At 36.3% G+C, this 21,192-nt stretch overlaps 1 protein-coding gene across 5 annotated transcripts in view; it reads right to left on the bottom strand.

The window, feature by feature from the left end:
- Window positions 1-501: 501 nt before the first annotated feature.
- The window catches only part of ctu2 (cytosolic thiouridylase subunit 2 homolog (S. pombe)), a 33,793-nt gene continuing 13,102 nt past the window's right edge, over window positions 502-21,192 (bottom strand). For 2 of the 5 annotated variants that reach the window (XM_068222229.1, XM_068222228.1), the window contains 8 exons: window positions 21,155-21,192; window positions 20,949-21,080; window positions 12,411-12,502; window positions 12,208-12,314; window positions 10,693-10,810; window positions 7,060-7,126; window positions 5,241-5,299; window positions 502-1,178 (listed from right to left, as the gene is read on the bottom strand). The exon at window positions 21,155-21,192 is cut by the window's right edge and continues 98 nt beyond it. In XM_068222229.1, the coding sequence (XP_068078330.1) occupies window positions 1,124-1,178; window positions 5,241-5,299; window positions 7,060-7,126; window positions 10,693-10,810; window positions 12,208-12,314; window positions 12,411-12,502; window positions 20,949-21,080; window positions 21,155-21,192 (668 nt within the window). In that variant the 3' untranslated portion in view covers window positions 502-1,123. Of the gene's footprint in view, window positions 1,179-5,240; window positions 5,300-7,059; window positions 7,127-10,692; window positions 10,847-12,207; window positions 12,315-12,410; window positions 12,503-20,948; window positions 21,081-21,154 lie in introns of all 5 variants that reach the window. The other 3 variants (XM_073906442.1, XM_068222227.1, NM_001003560.2) reach the window with 2 other exon arrangements.

Here is a 21,192-nt window from a genome sequence, read left to right as displayed (position 1 = left end):
TTCTCTTACAATTGTGAATTTATCTTATGCAGTTGGAACTAACAACATTTCAAATGGAAGTTTACTTCTCTCCGCCTGAACTATGAAGTTACAATTGGAAAATATGACTCTGGGAAAGCCTATAATCTTGCAACTAGGTCAGAATTTTCTGATTTTTGTTTTGTTTGCTGGTTTTATAGTTAATAATCCAGAATTACAACTTTGTAACTTAAGAAATGAAATGAAAATGAAATCAGAATTGTGTAAGCCTGTACACTTGTGATTCATGAGAATGTTGAAAGTCTGAGAAGAAAAAGAAATTGCGTGAATACACAAAAAAGGAAGATAATTATTTATACTTTAAAGAATTAAACCTTTAATCAAAACCGAATCTTAAATCTTTTAAAAACAGATCTCGGTTTCTTTGTGCTAAATTTAAAATGAATACTGAATCCTTATTTGCTATGGTATTTGGGGGTAAAATATGACCCAGACAAGCTTTTTGACAGGTTTTGTGAGATCTTTTTTTTTTTTATAAATAATTTAAACTTTTTATTCTGTTACTACAGCAGTGTTTACAAGCCAAAGTATCTTCGGATGAGAGCCATTTAGTATTTTGTTTTTACAGTCTCTGATCAAACACTTGAAATCATTGAAATGTCCGTCAAATCCTTGGACATCTGACAGCTGTATTGTTTGCTTCCATTGGCTCAGCGCTGGAATGCTGTGCTTAGCGATTTAAGGTTGTGAGGATGATGTTTTAATCATATACGTCTTACGTGCGCATGATGTGTAATGAGTGTGCCAAATGTCATCCGCCGCGGCTGGAAGAATCGTTTCCACTGTATGTATGGTTATGCAAATGTGAGCCTGTAAAAAATTCCTTGCTGAGTAAGCAGTTTGCTAAATTAGGAAATTCAAGAATGTTGCCTGTCTGCACAAATAAATTACTGTAATATTGACTGCGTTAATGTACTCAAGTCGAAAATGTTTGACTTTTTTTTTTATTATTATTCATTTACAAAGACGACAAATAGTGAAATGTTTACAATGGTATATTGGTATGTTTTAGCTTTAAGTTATTTCCAGCAACCACAAACAGCAGTTATCAAAAAGACAGAGTGATCAGCCCTACACATATCTGCTAGTCCTGGTCCTCCTCCAGAAGATATTCACTGATCTCCACCTTCATCTGAGATCTGTGAAAGAAAAACAGTGAGCTGTAAATCTGGTGAGTTGCGTGTGATGAAATTAGATTACCGTGTTTTGTTTTTTATACATAATAGCTGCATTCCAGTCCAATGTGTTATTCCGTTCACTTGCTAACTTCCCTCCATCTCGTTCCCTCAGATGTACGTCATTGATTACATTGCACAACTGGCAGAACACCTGAATGTGTTTAAATGGAATGCTCTAAAGCAGGGGTGTCCAACCATAGTCCTGGAGGCTGGTGTCCTGCATTTTTAGTTCCAACCCCAATTAAACTCACCTAAACTAGCTAATCAAGCTCTTTCTAGGTACTGACCTAAATCTGCTGTCAAACTCGAGTTTGATCGTGTGCAATTCTGTTGAAAAAGGGCAGGATTAAACAAGATAATGAGACATTAAAAAAGCGAGCGATTGCTTCATATTTTAAATTTCTGTTCAGAGGTCATGTTTCGGTCTTCAATTGGTCTCACACAGTCAAGTGATGCGATTTCGCAGTTCAGAGTTCACCAAGCTTGAAATTGCAACGGAGCGAACTGCAAAACTTGACGCACAACCTTGCATTTCCGGTCTGATGCATTTGCGTGCATGTGATTGAAAGTCTATGGGGAGAAAAGTGCAGTGTGACCACAGCTTTATTTTTTATCTACGATTTGAATCTTTTTGGCTGGAGATTCCCGGCGCGAGTGACTTACATGTTTAGTCAATGCAAAGACACGCCTAGACATCCTGCGGCATGATTCGTGCAAATGAAGCAGCGCCAGTTGAGTGTTTTGTGCATTTTGGGCGATTGACGTGACAAATCAATCAAGTTGCAAAGGATGAACTTCAGCCATTTACACCACATTAACCAATCAAGAGCTTTCTCTTGTAGGAGCATGCTTATGACGTAGTGCCTGTTTTTGGTGTCCCGGGGGGAAATCCTCATGCCGACACAAGACAACAGTTGATCAATCTGGGCTCAGCTCAATCTGAAGCACAGCTGAAAGCCTCCATCACCCAGATATAGTTTCTGCAGGAGTTGATGAAGTCACAGAGCTGGGTGCACCTCAGAATGGGTCTAGGGGACTCAGACACAGCTCTGTACGAATGAACGCTGTTTTTCCGCCTTCATAATGCACATAAACAACCTCTCTCTCGATAAAATCTATGTTAGCCATTTAGCAACGAAGCCCTACCTATGATACAAATCCGCGTCTACTGTGAAGTGAATTTGATGTGCGAATGAAGCAGATTGGATGCCCGAATGAATAAAGTATACTCAAAATGTTCACGCGTCTATTAACGTGTGATTTATCAGCGTATGCTGTGTCTGGTGTAAACACAGCATTATATATTAAAAACAGCTCGTACTGCTGCTTGATGTTAGCAAACTGATATGTTCTTATTATATTAATCTGCTTTGGCTGTATATTCATGAACACACTCGTCCATTTTCTGTTGTTTATTGTTCCTAGTTCCATAGGCAACTGAATCAGAAGTTCACAAAAACAAGAGCACTTCTGCATCGCAGAATAAGGTCAATACTAGAAACATCCAGGGAGGTGCGTTGAAGGAAGTTGGAGCTAAACTATGCAGGACACTGCAAGTTTGGACACCCCTGCTCTAAAGCAGTGTTTCTCAACCACATTCCTTGAGGACCACCAGCTCTGCACATTTTCCAGATCTCCGTCACTAAACACACCTGATTCAGATCATCAGCACATTAACAGGGACTGTAAGACCTGTAATGGGTGTAACAGACAAAGCAGACATCTAAAGCATGCAGTGCTGGTGGTCCTCCAGGAACATCATTGAAAACACTGCTCTAAAGCACAGGTCTCAAACTCAATTCCTGAAGAGCTGCAGCTCTGCACCGTTTTGCTCCAACCCTAATCGAAGACAGCTGATGCAAATAATCAAGCTGTTCACGACTACTAGACAGTACTATATCAGCTGTGTTTGATTAGGGTTGGAGCAAATCTGTGCAGAGCTGCGGCTCTCCAGGAAATTTAAGGCCTAAGCTCTAAACCTTTGAGCACTTGGGAACTACTTTGTTATGACGTCAAGATCACATCGCATTCTGGGACATATAGGTGCTAGAGTGGATATACAAAGCAGACTTGCTCCCTCTGTCAAAACCAAGGGTATGTGCATGTAAACTTTCCTCGATCACTTAACCATCACAACAAATCTAAATATATTGATTTGCTAGCTCACATTGCTAGTTTTGTGGTGAACATCTGTGCAGGTCACTTGGGAAAAAAATATATGTTTGCAAATCTTTAATTTAAATCTGAAAATGCATGTCCTGTTTGTTTTCTGTTTAATTCTCAGATTACATCTGTCTGAGGTATTGGGTGTGGCTAAAATACTTAACCACGCCCCTCCAACTGTCAGTTTTGACAGCACTATGACAACAAACAGAAACAATGAAGAGGTGTCTGTTAGGATTTAATAACTCTCCGCAAACTCTTTTCCTGATCCTTTTGAATGAAATGCCTACTTTACTATATCCAATCAGCTCAAAGTAAAAAAAAAAACAAACAAGCCACACCCACTGTTTTCTCATTTAACATTCTGTTTCTATAGGAAATGCATCACGATATAAAAATAAATAAGTGGCAGCTTCCAGTTCATGTGCACTTTGAAATGGCGACAGGGAACAAGTGATGGAAAGTTTGCGAGTGCTTTTTTAAAAGTGGAGTGGAACACATTTATTTACCTAGCAACTTATAAATAGAAAATATTGCAAAGCAGCTTCACAGTAATAGAGCAGTTAACTCTAACACCGGGTGATGGAAATCCAGTAATAAAGGTAGTTCACAAAAAAATGTAAAATTTACTCGTCCTCAAGTGATTCCAAACCTTTATGAGTTTCTTTACGTTGAGCAAATAGAAAATTGAAAAAAGTTATAAACGGTCTTTATTGACTTCTATAGTAGGAAAAACAATTACTATGGAAGTCAATGGTTACAACATATTTTTCAATAACTTGAGTCCTAAAGAGACAAGACTGGTTTTCCAAAACAATGTTTGAGTTCCAATTATTTTCAGCTGATGTTTGTAATTTCATATATTAATTCAGAGTAGACTTACATTTCTGTGTATATTAGAGTGGTAGGAGTGTCTGTGTTGTACATGTGGGCGTTCCATGTGTTCAGGATTGCGTTTATTTATGAAATTTGATCAAATTAATTAATTTTCTTTTTGACTTAGTCCCTTTTTTTATCAGAGGTCACCACAGCAGAATGAACCACCAACTTAACCAGCATATGTTTAACGCAGCGGATATCCTTCCAGCTGCATACACACATTCACACACATACACTATGGACAATTTAGCCTACCCAATTGACTTACAGTGCATGTCTTTGGGCTGTAGGGGAAAGCGAAGCACTCGGAGGAAACCCATGCCAACACAGGGAGAACATGCAACAGCCAGGGCTCGAACCAGCGACCTTCTTGCTGTGAGGCGAGAGCACTACCCAATGCGCCACCCTACAGCCAATTTAGTTCATCCAATTCACCTGTATCGCAACTGCGGTAGAAACGTAGCATGTGAAGGAAACCCATGCCAACACGGGGAGAACATGCAAACTCCAGACAGAAATGCCAACTGGCCCAGCCGGGACTCAAACCAGCGACCTTCTTGCTGTGAGGCGACAGACAGTTCTAAATGCTGAGCCTCCCTGTTTAGACCTGTAATATTTTCTAAATACAAATTATAATTGCATAGTTTTGCGTGTGTGAAAACGGGCTAAAGAAGTTGTTAATCATCAAAGATTGTGTCCTTACAGATGGCATTGTGGAAGATTTGAACATGAGGAAGTGGAAATAGGATCTGAAAAGCTGTGGCAGAAATTAATGAGTTTACTAGAGCTTATTCTCGCACAATGCTACTGTATGGCTTCCAAAAAAAAACACGATTAGGGCATGAGCCATCTGTAGCACGTTTAAGGGGTTGTATTTCTTATTTTGGACACTTGACAGTCTCAAATCCTTTGCATTGTTCCTGATAGCTGAAGAATATTGGTTTTGAAAGGCAAAGCAAATGATAATTCTGAATAAAATACCTTCTTTGTCGTTTCTCTGCTTCTGTTAAGATGTACGGGGGAAGAGTGTTTACTGCTGCCTGTAGGAGAAAAGAAGCTCATTTACGACTGATATACATTTCTATTTTTTCTACCTTAACCTCCAGGGGCTTAGTGGCCACATATCTGGACAGCACTTTTTAGCTCTTACGTGGCTATTTAAAATACTTTGAATGTTTTATATTTTGTTAGACATACAGTTTCATCCTGCAACTGTTTTGCAGCATACGAAATGTCCCAAACACTATTTATAACTGTCCAAAATGGGGGGAAAAATTGTTTTTACTCTCTGATAGTCAAAACATATTCAAAAAATGTGTTATATACTGTATGCATTAAAAAAACAGTCAGGAAAAAAAGTGTTTTATGTAAATTCAGACCACGAGTCCACATATATGGACATCATTTTTCTCTAAAAGTACATCATATCAAAGATGATACTTAGGTTTTATTCTAATTAGGTTTCAATAAGCCCAAATAGCAAAGAGAGATAAAAAATGCATGTAAAAAACACCTTTGGCCTTAAGAGGTTAATGCAATATATAATACAATTGTTCTTTTAATGGCAAGCCGGAAGTATGAAAAACCCAAAAACAAATATTCCACAGTCTGCAAGTTAATCAAAACTGCAAGTCCAGTAGTCAATGAAAACTGTCATTCAAATGTGAATATTAAAGTTATTTCATGTATATTACAAAAATAGAGTATAAATAATATATCTGTTCCATATGGTAGTACATTAAACAGCCGGGCACTGCTGGGATGCCAGATCATGTCAGAATCAGTAGTCAGAGATAGACTGAATGGGGTGTCCCATTTCTCTTTAGCTTGAAGGCGAAAAGCTAAGGGCAAGCGGTAGATAGCCCTTCGATTGGAGATTTTTCACAATCCACACTTAAAACCAATGGATAAATTAAAATTATATAAGAAAATAAGAAAATTTTCCAGAATACACCGGCCACAGCTGCACACGGAAGTAAGGAGATCCACAAATTAGTATTTTTTGTCATTATTGCAAATTTTTACAACAAACAATCGCGTTTAAATACATTCACCGTCATGCTCAAAAAAAAAAAAAAAACGCTAAAATAAAAACTTCTACAACATTCTGACACTGGAATACCCTGTCAGTAAAGTCTAGTGGTTGGGAATGACCTTTTTACAGTGTCTGCTATAATGTTAATGTTGTTTTGGTGTGTACATTGATGAATACGGCCACGGTGTAAATGCACAGTATATTTACGATCTTATTGCCACATTAGATCATTATGATAACCATCAAGACCATGTTGTGAATCACCTTTTGTGATTTCCTGAAAATAAAAACCAAAAAATAACAACTGGAAAAACTACAGCAGTCACCATTGTCTGATCTCATTTGAAGCAAGAGATTGCGATGACATATGATGATTTATGCAAGCACTGTGGTGGTGTCCCAATTCTTAGGGGTAAAATTTAAAGCCTTTCCCCTTCACACTCGGCATTATGGAGCAAGGGGAAGGGGAAGAGGAAAGGGTACAAAAATAAAATTGGGATTGGGCCTTACTCTCAGCCCCGTAAACGCTGCATTAGAAACACCTCGCATAAGCGGTAATTAGTTTTTTTGTAAGTTGATGCCAAAATGATATAATACACACATAAATACATATTAATGTTCATACATTTTTCTAAAAATCAAGACATTAAAAACTTTCAAGGATTTTACATTATGATGACAATTAAACAAGTCATAACAGTCTTGTGAAAAGGGCCTATTAGACAGCATGAATGAGCCATGAGTGCTAAGCTTAATCACACTCACCATGTCTTTAACAGTGAGCCTGCAGCTGTAACACAGGAGAGTCTTCAGGTCCTGCTGCACAGGCGTCCTGAAAAGTAGTCAAAGTATAAAAAGAGGCATATTAACAACTTAAACAATTCAAATGACATCCTTATAATATTCCAAAATGGAATAGTGTCCCAAATCATATGTTGAAACAAAGACTAGAATACACAAGATATGTCACTCGTTTAGTTTTGAATGAGGAAAAGTGTAACGGTCAATATGGCGAATAAATACTAGTACAGGAGCCAATTATTGATCGATATAGATGGTTTTCTAGGGAAGAAGCTTTTTTGTGGTAAACAAACACACAATACAGTTACAGTTGAAACCAGAAGTTTACATACACTGTACAACTAAAAAAAAAAAAAAAAAAAAAAGTCAGATGTTAATGTGACTAAGCTTTTTCTCTTTTAGGTAAGTTAGGATTATCAAATTTGTTTCTGTTGTGCTTAATAGCAGAATAATGAGATATTTTTTGAGACATTGTTATAACTTTACTTGAAAGTTAAGTTTACATACAATAAGATTATTCTGCCTCTGAAAAAGCGCAAATGATGGTGTCAAGGTTTTGGAAGTTTCTGATTGGCTAATTGACAAAATTTGAGTGAATAGGAGGCACAACTGTAGAACAGTATTTAAGGAAAACCTTAAACACACTGTGTTTGTTTGTTGTGTGTCAACATGGGAAAATCAACGACCCAGAATTAACAAAAAAGCCAGATTACAATTTCCTAAATTACACTGGGAAAAAAGAATAATTTTTGGAGAAATGTAGAAAAACTAAAGCAAAATCTCAAGACGTCAACCAGGAAATGAAAACTTGGCCACAAATGGGTCTTTCAAACAGACCATGACCCTAAGCATACTGCCAAATTAGTTAAAATGTGCTTTAAGGACAACAGAGGGAATGTTCTGGAGTGGCCATCACAAAGCCCTGATCTCACTTCTATAGAAAATATGTGGGCAGAGTTGAAAAAGGTTCAAAAAGGTTTGGATACCCAAAACATTTGACCAAAGTTATACAGTTTAAAAGCAAAAAAAAAAAAAAAAAAAAAAAAAAAAAAAAAAAAAAAAAGGAAATGTATGTAAACTTTTGACTGTCTAGAAATTAATAAAATAATTCTCAAAATTTTTTTTTATAATAATTCTCTTGTTATTCTGACATTTAGCAAATGTAAATGATAAAAAAATAGTAAAACTTTTATGATTACCATCAAACATAAAAAAATGGTTATGTTCCTTGTTTTAGAGTGTGTGTAAACTTCTGGTTTCAACTGTATAGCTGTAAAGTTAGAAATCTGTACTTTTAAATGAACCAAGTGCACTTAAAAACAAAAGTTTTCTGGTTTTGTAATCTGTATGAAATAAACATAAGGTACAGTTCGTCCTGTCAAACACGCATCGCATGACAACAACGACAACTCCCACAAAGGCCCACAAACTTGTGAACAGTCACTGTCATTTCTGGAGAAGATTCACCATCAAGACCAAGTTGTGAATTATTTGAGAAGAGCAGCGTGATCAGATGAGCATTATCCAGAGGAAGATAATGTGTAGAATGGCCATAAATGAGGTTGGTGTCGTGATCTTGTTCCTTTCGAGTGAGCATGCGCATTAGCTTAGGCAACTTGAAAATATGCCGATTTTGATTCAGACGTTGAAATGAAACTTATGAGACAGCTGCTGTTTAATTTTATTGGTGATTCCAAATATGTAACATAATCGTAAGCTTGGCTAATAGTTTTGGAGAATTTGAGGTTTCCCAATTCGGACAGAATGCCAGAGACGTTTTAAAGAAGGCTGCCAAATGAAATTACTTGTTTTAAAGGGACTTTGGTTGAAATAATTATTACTATATTATATTTTGATGAAAAAAATAAATAAATCACAATATTACATATTGCGCCTTTAACTTCTGAAGGCATCATTATGCAAACACAAGCAGAATTCTCTGCATGAAAGAACTGCGAATGACAGATTAATGTGCTACTTCATCTCTTGGGAGTAACATAAAAACAAATGTGGAGAACGTTAACTGTGAAATAATAGCGGTGTGATTTGTAGGCCATTTGTGTGATTGCAGCATGACGAAGGCCGTCTCAGTTCAAAGCCTCCTTTAAATGAGGCTCCAAAAGCATCCTTTATTTCTCGGATAAGGAAGAGCATGACTGCCAGATCCTTCACATCCCTGAATATCTCAAGATTCTTTGTGCACTGATGAAGGCAGGATGTTTTTACAGGCAATTTTGAACTATGCTATAAATTGAAGTAATGCATTTAAGTTTACTCATATATAATGAGAAATATGTTAAAATACAAATACTTCAAAATCTTCCTTTTTTTATGTACATGACTTAAAGGGAACATGTTTTAGTGAATCGGGATGCAGCTGAGGGTGATAAAATGCATAAAAAAGTAACAGAATGGCAGGTTAAAGGGAGAGCTCATCCAAAAATGAAGATTTACAAACTATTTATTTAAAAAAGAAACTTATAAAAGTTTGAGTAAAAGGGTGAGTAAGGGTGCTTTCATACTAGCACCTTTGGTCTGCACCCAGATTTGTCTGACGTCAAAGTAAGGTAGGCTTAGCTAGAGTGAACTTGTCTTCTGAATTCGGGTGCCCAGCCGTGAACCATACCCGAGTCCGTAGAGGTGTTCTGGGGTACGGGTCATGCGATTCTGGTGCGGTTCCCTTCTGATATAAATGCAATCATAGCAAATAATGAAAGTGAACTGCAAACTGTACAACAAACTTTGGTTTTCATAACGTCCATTTATGTGTGTGTGTCTGTGTATCGCCTACCTTGGTGACAAGCAGAACTGACCTAGTGCAACCAGTGATAATTGTCTGCTTGTCTCCACCAAAAATGACTTTTGCAGACATCGAGTGATGTTCTGTTTTTGCAGCAAATAGACTCAAGTGGCTATCTGCATTTTGGTTTTGGTACTAAAATTGAAAGATTCAGTAAAAGCAGAATGGCTGTGATATGCAGACGACTCCATTTTAGCGATTAGCTTTCATGGCCATCACCTGGTAAAAGCTGTACACAAAACAGCAACTGGATGACACAAGCGTACCGGGCTTCAGATGGAAAATAACGGGTGTGAACACAAACCAGAGATGGGGGGGAATCGAACTTGGTTTTGGACCAAGTGTGAAAGCACCATCAATGATTTATTTTAGCCTGATCTCAGGAGGAATCTGAAGTTTTTTACATTTTGTCAGTTCAGTGGCTAATATGTCGTACGAAAATGTTAAATTTTTAAAAGAAGGCATGGCACCAAACCGCGCCACTCACCCCTAAACCTAACAGTCATTGGGGAATGATTAAATTGTACTAAATACTATGAATGAGATCATACAAAATCATACAAATTAGCCACTAAATCAAGAAGTTGATAACTGCCATGAGTTATCGTTGCAGAATTTTTAATTTTTGGGTGAACCGTCCCTTTAGAGACACAATTATGAAGTAGTATTTCCCAAAACACTTAAAAGTATGTAATTTTTCCCTTAGAAGATCATGCATACTTTTAGGCCGTTGTATAAGTATGCAAATAAAGATGCAGCAGAAAACTAAAGAGAAGAAAATTTCAGCCATAACGCACCTCTTTGAGGAGCAGCAGCCTGAGGTGCCACAGGTCTGATCCTCCACACAACACTGATCTGAAGACCCCGCCACTAGATCCACAGACCCCTCCTGAAGTCTGAGCTGGGAAAGCTGCTCTGAGATCAATGTAGCATGAAACGCAGAAGCTTTATCTGCAGAAAAGCTTGTTTATTAATAAAAATTGACAAAAAAACAGCTTCTAGTGGTCAAACTGGCTTTTAGAACTTGATATTTTTATTTTTAAATGATTAAATGAGATTTTCTAGCAAGCAAAGTTGGCCATATGAATATGGATGTAAACTATAAGATATTTAAAAGGGCCATTTACCCAAAAACAGTTATATCATCATTTAACCATTCTTCGCTTGAGTTTCTTTCTTCTGTTGAAAACAAAAGTAGATATACTGAAGAATTACGAGTAAATACTTTAAAGGTATTTCTGTTCCTAATATGCATGTCAAAGGCTGGTCTTCTACATTCCTCAGAATATCTTCTTTTATGTTCAACAGAACAAATAAATTCACAAACGTTTAGAACCACTTAAGTGTGAGTAAATGGTGAGAATATATACATTTTTAGGTGAACTATCCCTTTAAAGATACTGCTTCCCTACTCATTCCTTTATGGTTTATCAGTTTATCTTTATGGTTTATCTATATAAATGATTACCATGTAATGTCCCACATATTGTGTGTACACTGTAAAAAATGCTGGGTTCCACACAATTCCTTTTAGTTGTCATAACACTAATCGATTAATCGTTTTTACGAATTTAAGTGGATTGAACATAAAATAATAATTAAGTTGCCCCTCCAGTGGAAATTTATCAAAATTCCACTGATATTCTGGAATAAACTTTGCATTTGGGGGTAATCCAGCGCAGCTCTTTGATAAGGAGGAGAACTCTTTTTCCTCTCTACAGTGTTTAATGTTTCACAGGTAGAACACATACGATACATCAACTTTACATGCAAGTACTAATGTGCTTTAAACTACACTTTAAAATGAAAGTTTAGGTATTGTTAATTACTTTGAGTAAAGACTCGCGGTTCAATTAAATAATTATACATTGTCAAGAAAGTAACATCTATTTGGCATGTTATCAGAATTACATCTTTTTGTTGGTTTAAATTATGTAGTAATAGCTGTAAGCACTATTATTGCTCTTTTATACCTTTTTGAGCAGTCTGACAGGAATAAAACACCCACATCACATCGATATCAATCTTCACCACAAATTTTTAAATTGGTCTATTGTGTAATTATGCATAATTTACAAATAATTTATTTTCATTTAGGCAAAATCCATGCTTAGGTACTGCAATCACTTGCAGTGATACTACACTTATTATTTGTTAGTTAATACGTTGAATTGAGTAAAATTATTGAAAAAAATGCATGAATATCGAAAAAATAAAATCTAATATTTACATATCAGGCAATGTCTAACATGAAGCAACCTCCCAACTCTAATTTTCAAACATACGTGTCCATTGTTGGATGAATAACTAACCTGCTGTAGTGTCAAGAGCACAGAGACACAGTAGGCATTTGGAGGCAGGTTCTGGTTCAGTGCTTTGACTTTGAGGAGGCCTGACTGTATGAAGCTTCTCACTAGTTCTGCAGAGAAACCATTTAGAAAATAGACAAGCTGGTTCAAACGTCAGTTTAAATGATCAATGGACAACAACAGAGTTTTCAGATCAGGTCTGTTACCTGTAGATGGTGCTAACAGTGGAAGGGAAATCAGCCTGTAGGTTGGTGACGAAACTCTCCGTCAGTCTCTGGATACTGGCTTTATCATGGCTCTGAAATACAAAAGCAGTTTAACAATTTTTCCAATACTGCTGATACTAAAGTCTTAAGCAATGTAATCAAAAGTAAACTGATTTAATGTCAATGTAATTGATATTGAGGTTGTCGATATTCCAAGGCCATCTTTTCAGAGGTGTTGATCTGTTTATTTTGCAAATTAACAAATTATTTAGCAAATTAGTTTGCAAATTTTGCAAACTAGAGATGTGCTCTTTTAAAGCATTACTTTGGTTAACTTTACAAAATGTTTAGGGCAAAATATTTTGCCAAATTGAAAATTTCAACACTGTGAAAGTAGCTGGGTTCCACACAATCAATTTGTTTTGGGACAACATGGAGAAATTGAGTTAACTTATTTGTTTTTCAGTACACTCAAAAAATTTTGTTTGCGGTTTGTTCAAACACTACTTATTTAAAATGAGCTGAAGCACAATTCTTAATTGTTTTATGTTCAATCAACTTAAATTTGTAAAAACTAACATGTTAACTAAAATTCCTTAATGTCGTCTCAACACAAATTGATTGTTTGGAACCCAGGGTTTTTTACAGTGTGAATTTAACATAAAACAAGTTGTCCTCCCCAAAATACTCTTTTAAATGAGCTTGAAAAACACTAAAAACTTTTTTTTTTTTTTTTTTTTTTTTTTTTTAAGTGAATGATTTTTAAATGGTCAAGCTTAAAATAATTTAATTTTTACAAATATTTTGAATACTTAAACGAAAAGTTGCTGTTTAGGAAAGCCAAATAAAAAAGTGAAATATAATAGTTTACTTTTTCAAATTAATATTCACAATTAAACAGAAACACACTCTTTAGTCTCAATATGCACCAGACAATTTCTTATAAACACTTCGGACGCTATCATACACCCGGCGCAAGAAGGCGCAAAACCTGTTTGCCCCGACATGTTGCTATTTTCAGACCAGCGCAACCTTAATTTTCCCATTTTCAATATTTTAAATAGCAAATCCAGTTGTGCCACTTTGAGGACTCATTGGTGTTTCGGTCTAGAAAAGGGTTGCGTTACGACACATTGTTGGCGCGTTGCTATTTTGAAGAACTAAAATAGACTATTCAATAGACCAGCTGAAAGCAGGTCTAAAGTCCAGCGCAGAGTGTGTTATTTGTGTTTTGTGCTTACACATTGCTTAAAACACGCAGGACGTACAGCAATACACAAATATCTAAATTTAGAAATAGTTTTGAAAAAATCTTAGCGCTTGACAAACAAAATTAATTACGTAGGCTAATGGATGTCTGTGCGTACAACACAGTGATAGTTAAGGCCGACTGGAGGAGGCTCATTCTTTATCCTTAAAGTTTTTCCACTTACAAAGTCTGCAATGTAAATAGCAAATGCATCATGGTGCGACGCAACTGACTCTTAAAGTGAATGTGAGATGAGACTCTGATTGGTTTATTCTCAAAACACACCTAAAACTCATTAAGGAAATAAGCTCAACACTGTTAGACCATGCGTCATGGCGCAGAGCGGATTTTTCCATCCTTATAATAGCAAAAGTGGATTCGGACACGCGCTTAATGCTTTTGTGCCCTGCACTACAAACTTTGTGATACATGTTTTGAACAGAGGTCACGCTGTGTTTACAGGCGCAAACTTGCTTTACCTTCACATCATTGTTCCTTTTGTACCCTCTTTTTCAATTTGGTTTCATTCATTCATTTATTCGTTCATTAATTTTCTTTTCAGCTTAGTCTCTTTATTAATCTGGGGTTGCCACAGCGGAATGAACCGCCAACTTATCCAGCATACGTTTTATGCAGCGGATGCCCTTCCAGCCGCAACCCATCACTGGGAAACTGGAGCACCCAGGGGAAACCCACGCGAACACGGGAAGAACATACTAACTCCACACGGAAACATCAACTGACCCAGATGAGGCTTGAACCAGCAACCTTCTTGCTGTAAGGCGAACGTGCTACCTTCTGCGCCACCATGCAGCCTTAATTTGGTTTATGCATCTTGTAATAATTTGCTTATTATATCATATATTATGTTTTATAATCAGTATTGTATACCAGTGGCCAGTTCCCTGGAGCAGAGGGGACCACCTATGTACACACTGCTCACTGGTTTAGGAAAGGCTTTCCTCTCCACGCCCAGCCATCTCAGTCCCCAGTGAAAGATTTTTTCATCAGCAGTATACATTGTAAATGTGCAAAGACCTCAGCTTATATCAGAAAACATAGATATTCTGATATTTCTTTAAAAAAAAAAACAAAAAAAAAACAGTAAAATCCCAGCACAGTCACAGTTTTAGTTTGTATTAAAGAGCCTTTTTTAATTTGTATTGATTTTTTTTTTTTTATTTGTAATTCGTTTAAAATTTTTAATGTAGCTGCACAGTTACAGTTTTAGTTTGTTCATACTAAGTCTTTAGTCTGTATTATTCACTTTTTTATTTGGATTTTGTTTTAAAATTCTAATTTAGTTATGGCAAAAAAAATTATTTTGTAAAAAAATTGTGCAGCATTTCAGAAAAAATGAAAAAGAGCTCTTCAGTTCGAATTTGTCACATATAATTTTGTTAAAAAATCATGACAAAATTGTGAATCGTGAGGTTAGTATCGTGAATCATATCCTATAGTGAGTCAGGTGAATAGTTACATCCCTACTTTCCTCCTTACTGAAATGTAATAATCATAGACAGTAAAATATATTGACGTAGTATCCGTGATGTCACCCATAGGTTTCCATTTTGTTCACGCGTCATCGCACCCACGGCGGGATACCAAACAAGGGCAAAGAGGCGGAGAGTAAGCGGAGCTACAGAAACCTGCTGGCATTTTGCTTGGACCTGGTTTAGACAGACTTTACTTTGGGAAAACGCCTAATACTTTATTACCTGTGACTCGTTTGTATTCTGACCACATATACTTGGCTGTACACTGTATCAATAAAGTGTTTAGTCTTTTAAAACACTGTTATAATACATTGAGCCACTAAAGCATTGTTCTTATGACATTTTTCAACAGGAGGAAAACGTGAATTACTTTCAAACACTTAAAATATTGTCTGTCTTAGTAAATGTAAGACTATTGATGAAATCCAGCATAACACTGTATGACAACGCTTCAGATGGCTGTTCTAGAGCCTACAGCTAATCAATCTGTCAGATTCTGGAGTGCTTTACAGCTCTAAAGAAAAATATAAATGATAAATGATCTTAAATAAAACAAATACATTTACAGATATGGCATACAAGTTTATAACTTTACCCACATGGGAACCGGAGGCCAGGTGAATGGTTTGTGAGCACAGTTAAGTGCACACAGCATCCCATATCATCTGATAATTGTAAGAGATAAGTCCAAAAAGCAACTGACTGTGGAAAGCCACATAAACAACACAAAAATACGATGAATATGCTGAATTCAGTGGCTAATCTGCCAGAGTCAGCTGAGGATGAAGTGACGCGACCAGTGAGACCTAGCTGTCACTCAAGTGGCCACGCCCTTAATTATGCAAACTTAATATGGCCTATTATAAAGCAAACAAATGAGTTATAAAAAAAATTCACCCCCCTCACAGTTGTCATGAAGTGTAATATTAGCTATATGAACCAAAATCGTTCTTTGTACCAGGCTGTAAACTGCTGTAAAGTTGGCCATTCTAACAGTGGGTTCAATTGAAATTTGCTCTATTATAGAGCCAGGATGAGCAAAATTTCGATGAATTGCAGTTTCAGTTATTTCTGTATTGGCTTTCCGAGGGAGAGCGGGATGTTGCCGCTTGGTAATAACATGCATCTTTTGTATGACTGCTTTAGAACTATATCTATTCTGAAATGCGCTATACAAATAACTCAAATTGAATAGAACTGAATTGTAAAAGATGATTTTATGCGTTTAATGCATGTTTTTGTTTTTCGTTTTGTTGCTTGTACACAGCTAGAAGGAATCACCAGTGTTTATTGTTTTCAAAGAGTAAAAACCTTTTCAAAAATAACTGACTGAGCAAATTCATACTTTAAACTAGTTTAGATTAGTTATCATTATGACAAACCATCTGAAATAAGTAAATGTAAATGTGAAAATTAGTATTGTGTAAACATTAAAGTATTTTTAAACACATAAACATACATATACTTCTGTAAACCTGCTTCAGTTTGCCAATTCAATGTTTTGTCAGCACATTCAGTGCTTTTTACTTTACTGATGAAAATTATATTTACAAAGTCTGCACACATTGCCAGACTTTTCTGTACAAAGAAACTCGGTGTGAAATTTTTTGAAGAACATTTTTTGAAAATAATTGCACAGTGATTCAGGTTGGTCTTCAGTGTGTGTCAGTACAAGATACAAAGTCTTAAAAAACACTTAAAGCCTAATGAGGGAATCATGTAAAGCTCTCCTGCACACTTGCTTGAACATTAAGTAGGACGAGCCACATGGGGAACCAGGAGGAATCTGAGGTATCAGAGGCATAAAAGACATAAAAAACACATACATAATATAAATGTATGTACTCAAATTCAGTAGTGGCCAAAAGGATGTATGCACAATATTTGCTTATGATAAGTTTATTTGTGTAATTAAACCATCAAAATATGCAAACTATTCTCACAGGAAATAAAGTACACATGGACTATGATATAACTCATTTTATTCTTATTCCTTTGTATTTGATTAGCAGTCATTTTCCTGTGCAGTCCTCAATAAGTATTTATTTTTTTCAAATTACAGGAAAATCCAGTTTCTCTGGATTTACAGTTTATGGGAATACGTTTGTATTGAACTACTGATGACATTTATTCCTAATTAAAAATAAATAGGATGCTATTTAGACTAAGCATTTTTGACAAATGGCCAATATTTGGTAAAAAAAACAAAACAAAACAAAAAAACTGATTTTCAATAACTAACAAAAAAAAAAACAACAACAAAAAGGTAAAACATTTGTTATTCGGTCAAAACGTAATTTTCCGCAAAGTAACTACAAATAAGACATCATTTTAGTTTGAAAATTGGAAGAAACATTGTTACATTCCTGTACATTTCTGTGTTGCGTAATTATTATTTATATATATATATATTTTTTTTTTCTCGCTAGTCTCTTTCTCTCTCTCTCTCTCCGTGCTCGCTTGCTCTCTACCTCTCTCCCGCTTCCACCTATACAGTGGCTCCGATTGGCTACCGCTGCCCAGCTGTTTGCCGTGCCCCCCTTGACGTCATCCAAGGTCTCCAATCCAGCCACTGCCACCGTGGCATAAAAGTGGTGACAGGACGCTACACTGGAGGCCCTGAATTTCTGTGTTGTGCTGTGTGTCTGTGGTTTTTGATATATGTCTACTGTGTGTTACAATTTGGTATCTGTCCGTTATTTGTTCTCCATTTGTCTACCGTCGATGTCATGCGCATCTGAGGTTGGAGAGTGGGACAGGTAAGAATGTCGTGCGACATACATTGTGCACAAGTACCTTGAATATCTCTGTATTAGACACACTAGGTAAGGGGCGTGCTCCACCCACTGTACTTTTGGTTTTTCCCATCAAAGATCAGCGTAGGTTAGGTAGTGCGTATTAGACGCGAAGATTCTTTTCAATAACTTCTGCATTTTTATTTTGGATAGATAGGGTAGAGATTGGGCCAAAATAGATTGCTTTTGTTTTATTTATTTTTATTGTTTGGATGCCGCCCGCGTCTCATTTCTCCAACTCTCCCATATCTGGTCAAACGTCTTATGTCATTTGTTATCTGTGAAATTCAATGTCTCTTTGTAAATATTCAAGAATCTTTCTATATACATTTTTTTGACATTCATTATTATCACTATTTTTGTAAATAAAATCACGTATTGCATTTAGCTGGTCTTGGTTTTGTCCCTCATTTATTGATGTTGTGTGGTTGCTTATGTGTTTCACCCAAAAATTAATGTTACTCCTCTTCCCCTTTATTTAACATCTTTTAAATCGTAACAAACATTATCAGACTTTTATACATTTATAATAAACTCTGTTCATAAACTTGAACATATGTATATATGAACAAGTAAATGTATTTGTAGATACATTTTACTATGTTTTTTACTGCATTGTGACTTTACTTGCATTGTTTTATTGTGTTTATCATCTCAAACCTATCTCTTTAGGTTGCGTGTCCATTGAAATGTTTTTGGGCAGCAGAAACGTGATTGATGTTCTAAAAAGCTAAGCTGTGAGCGTTTTTGCAGTGCAGCGCTTCATTTTTTTTTTCAGTTGGGTGCTATGATACATATCACCACAACACAGCCAAAATGACTACCTTACGATTCAACACGCATGATCGCGTTCATCAAATTTGCTTAAACTCAAAGCATTCTAAAGTATGGCTTTGTTTCACAAGGATTCTGACACAACAACGCAAAGCATACGCTTTTGTTGCGTTTAAGGAGGAAACACGTGAAACTTAAAGACACATTTGAGGGCTCATGCTGAAAGGCATTGGAATGCGCTGTCTTTTTTACATGGACACCAATACTCTACCGTGTAAGCAGCGATTTTTGATTACCTTAAAGGACCAAGAACCAAATGTGGAGGTTTTTCTTTCCGTTCGCCATGCGGTATCAAATTCCATTAAAACAGAGCATGGTGATGCGACATTAATTGTTTTATACTGAAACTTGCCTTCAAAAAGTGCTTCCTTGGTCTTATCCATATTTCTTTGCACGTTAAACACAGACCACAACAGGAAGTAAAAAATACAAAAAATCTGCAACTGCATCAAAAACTCCTTTTAATATGGAAAATATTCCTTCTATCGCATGCTGTTTCTTAAATCACTTATTTCAGCCTTTAGGCTCGATAGTTAGGCAAGCTGTTGTCAATCCGGCAACCTGCGCTTGCGTGTTTTAAACTAGGGGTGCAATACCTAGTTCAATCACTGGGTTGAGAACTTGCATACAGCACCTTTAAGAGACAAATTGTTGTTTAATTTTATTAGTGATTTCGAATATGCGATTTAATCATAAGCTTGGCAAGAAATTTTAGAGAATTTGATGTTTCCCCATTCAAACAGAATGCCAAAGCGGCATTTTAAAAATGGCCACCATGTAAAATGACCTGCCTTAAAAGGGACTTTTAACCCCTCCTGCACTGTGATTTGATAACTAGCTCAAAGTGACACTGCTGGGCGCTGAGTTGTTCAACTTACAACTAAAAAACATCAAGCATAGGTGCACTGTAGGCCCTCCTAAAATGCAGTGCTATCATTGACAACAACAGAAAAGAAATACCCAGCTTAATAAAAAAATGCTTCGGTGGAGACGCAGCCTTATTGTTAAACATATATATATATATTTTTTTCACTTTGGTATATTTGCAATTTATTTTAGGTCAAGCCAAAGGAAAATGAATAAGTGAATGATTTTGGGTTAAATCTGTATCTAAATCAGAGCTCTCGTACTGCCGTCCTGCAGACAATTTGCGGCCCGACCTCCCCCTCCCTCTGGCCCACAACTGACGACAAAAATATAGTGAGATTTGGCCCGCCAACACATATTTTTTAAACCAATATCATAGTTGTGCAGTTGCATCTAGCCACTTGTGGTTTTGACCCGCCAACTAGTTAACATTTATAGTTTTACTTTAGTATTTATAGTTTTACTTTCATTTTTCTAGAGTAAAACACACATGCGTTTTATTTCTATTTCCGTAAGTGCTCTATTTTTACTAAAGCTCTATTTTTGTAAATATTTAAGGGTCATTTGATCATTATCACTTTTATACAACTTATTATCTTATCACAAACTTATTATATTATCACAAATATGATCATTTAGCTTATATTCGATTCAAATAGTCACATTTAACAGTTTCCTCATATGCTTATTAACATTTGCATAAAAACTATGTACATTAGTAAACTGTACTGTTAGTTGAATTGAACTTGTTAAAGTGAATACAAAAAAAGAAAGATATTGAGAAGAACATTCATTCATTCATTTTCTTGTCGGCTTAGTCCCTTTATTAATCCGGGGTCACCACAGCAGAATGAACCGCCAATTTATCCAGCAAGTTTTTACGCAGCAGATGCCCTTCCAGCCGCAACCCATCTCTGGGAAAATTGAGAAGAACAACTGCCAGTAAAGTTACCCAAACTGCTTTCTGATGTTCATATGCTCCTGGGGCAATAAAATTGGTTGGGCCAGAATAATAATTATTCTGCCTATTATTTGTAGTATTTTCATAGCAATTTAAACTACCAATTTGAGGTTGAGACCCCTGATCTATATAAAAATGACCAAAATAAGAATCTAAACAATTTATTCATTAGCTCCATTTAACGTGGAAAAAGAGGCTGTAATGTAACGTACTAAGATCTTCAACTAAGCTTTGACGTAATAACATTTGAAAGACACACATGACTGAAGGCATAAAAAATGTGAGCAGCAGATGACAAAGAGTGACATCACTTTCAGCCTGACCACAGACTCTCACCTTGGTATCCAGTCCTGGGATAAACACAGAGGGCACATGAAACATTCGGTTGTAGAAGGTGATCTCTTTAGAGGAATAGTCCCTCATGGGCCGCACAATCACCACATCTCCAAACCGAGGATCAGAGAAACCCTACAAAAACAGCTTTAGTCTTCATGCTCGTATAAGAAATGGGCGTTTAACAGTTCAGGACCCTCTTTTCTCACCGTGTCTGAAGCCAGCGCTGCTCCGCGGCCCAGAGCGA

This window comes from Danio rerio, chromosome 7 (assembly GCF_049306965.1).
Source record: "Danio rerio strain Tuebingen ecotype United States chromosome 7, GRCz12tu, whole genome shotgun sequence".
Classification (NCBI taxonomy): domain Eukaryota; kingdom Metazoa; phylum Chordata; class Actinopteri; order Cypriniformes; family Danionidae; genus Danio; species Danio rerio.
The sequence above is the reverse complement of the archived record's forward strand: the minus strand, read 5'-3'. Positions and strand labels throughout refer to the sequence as shown.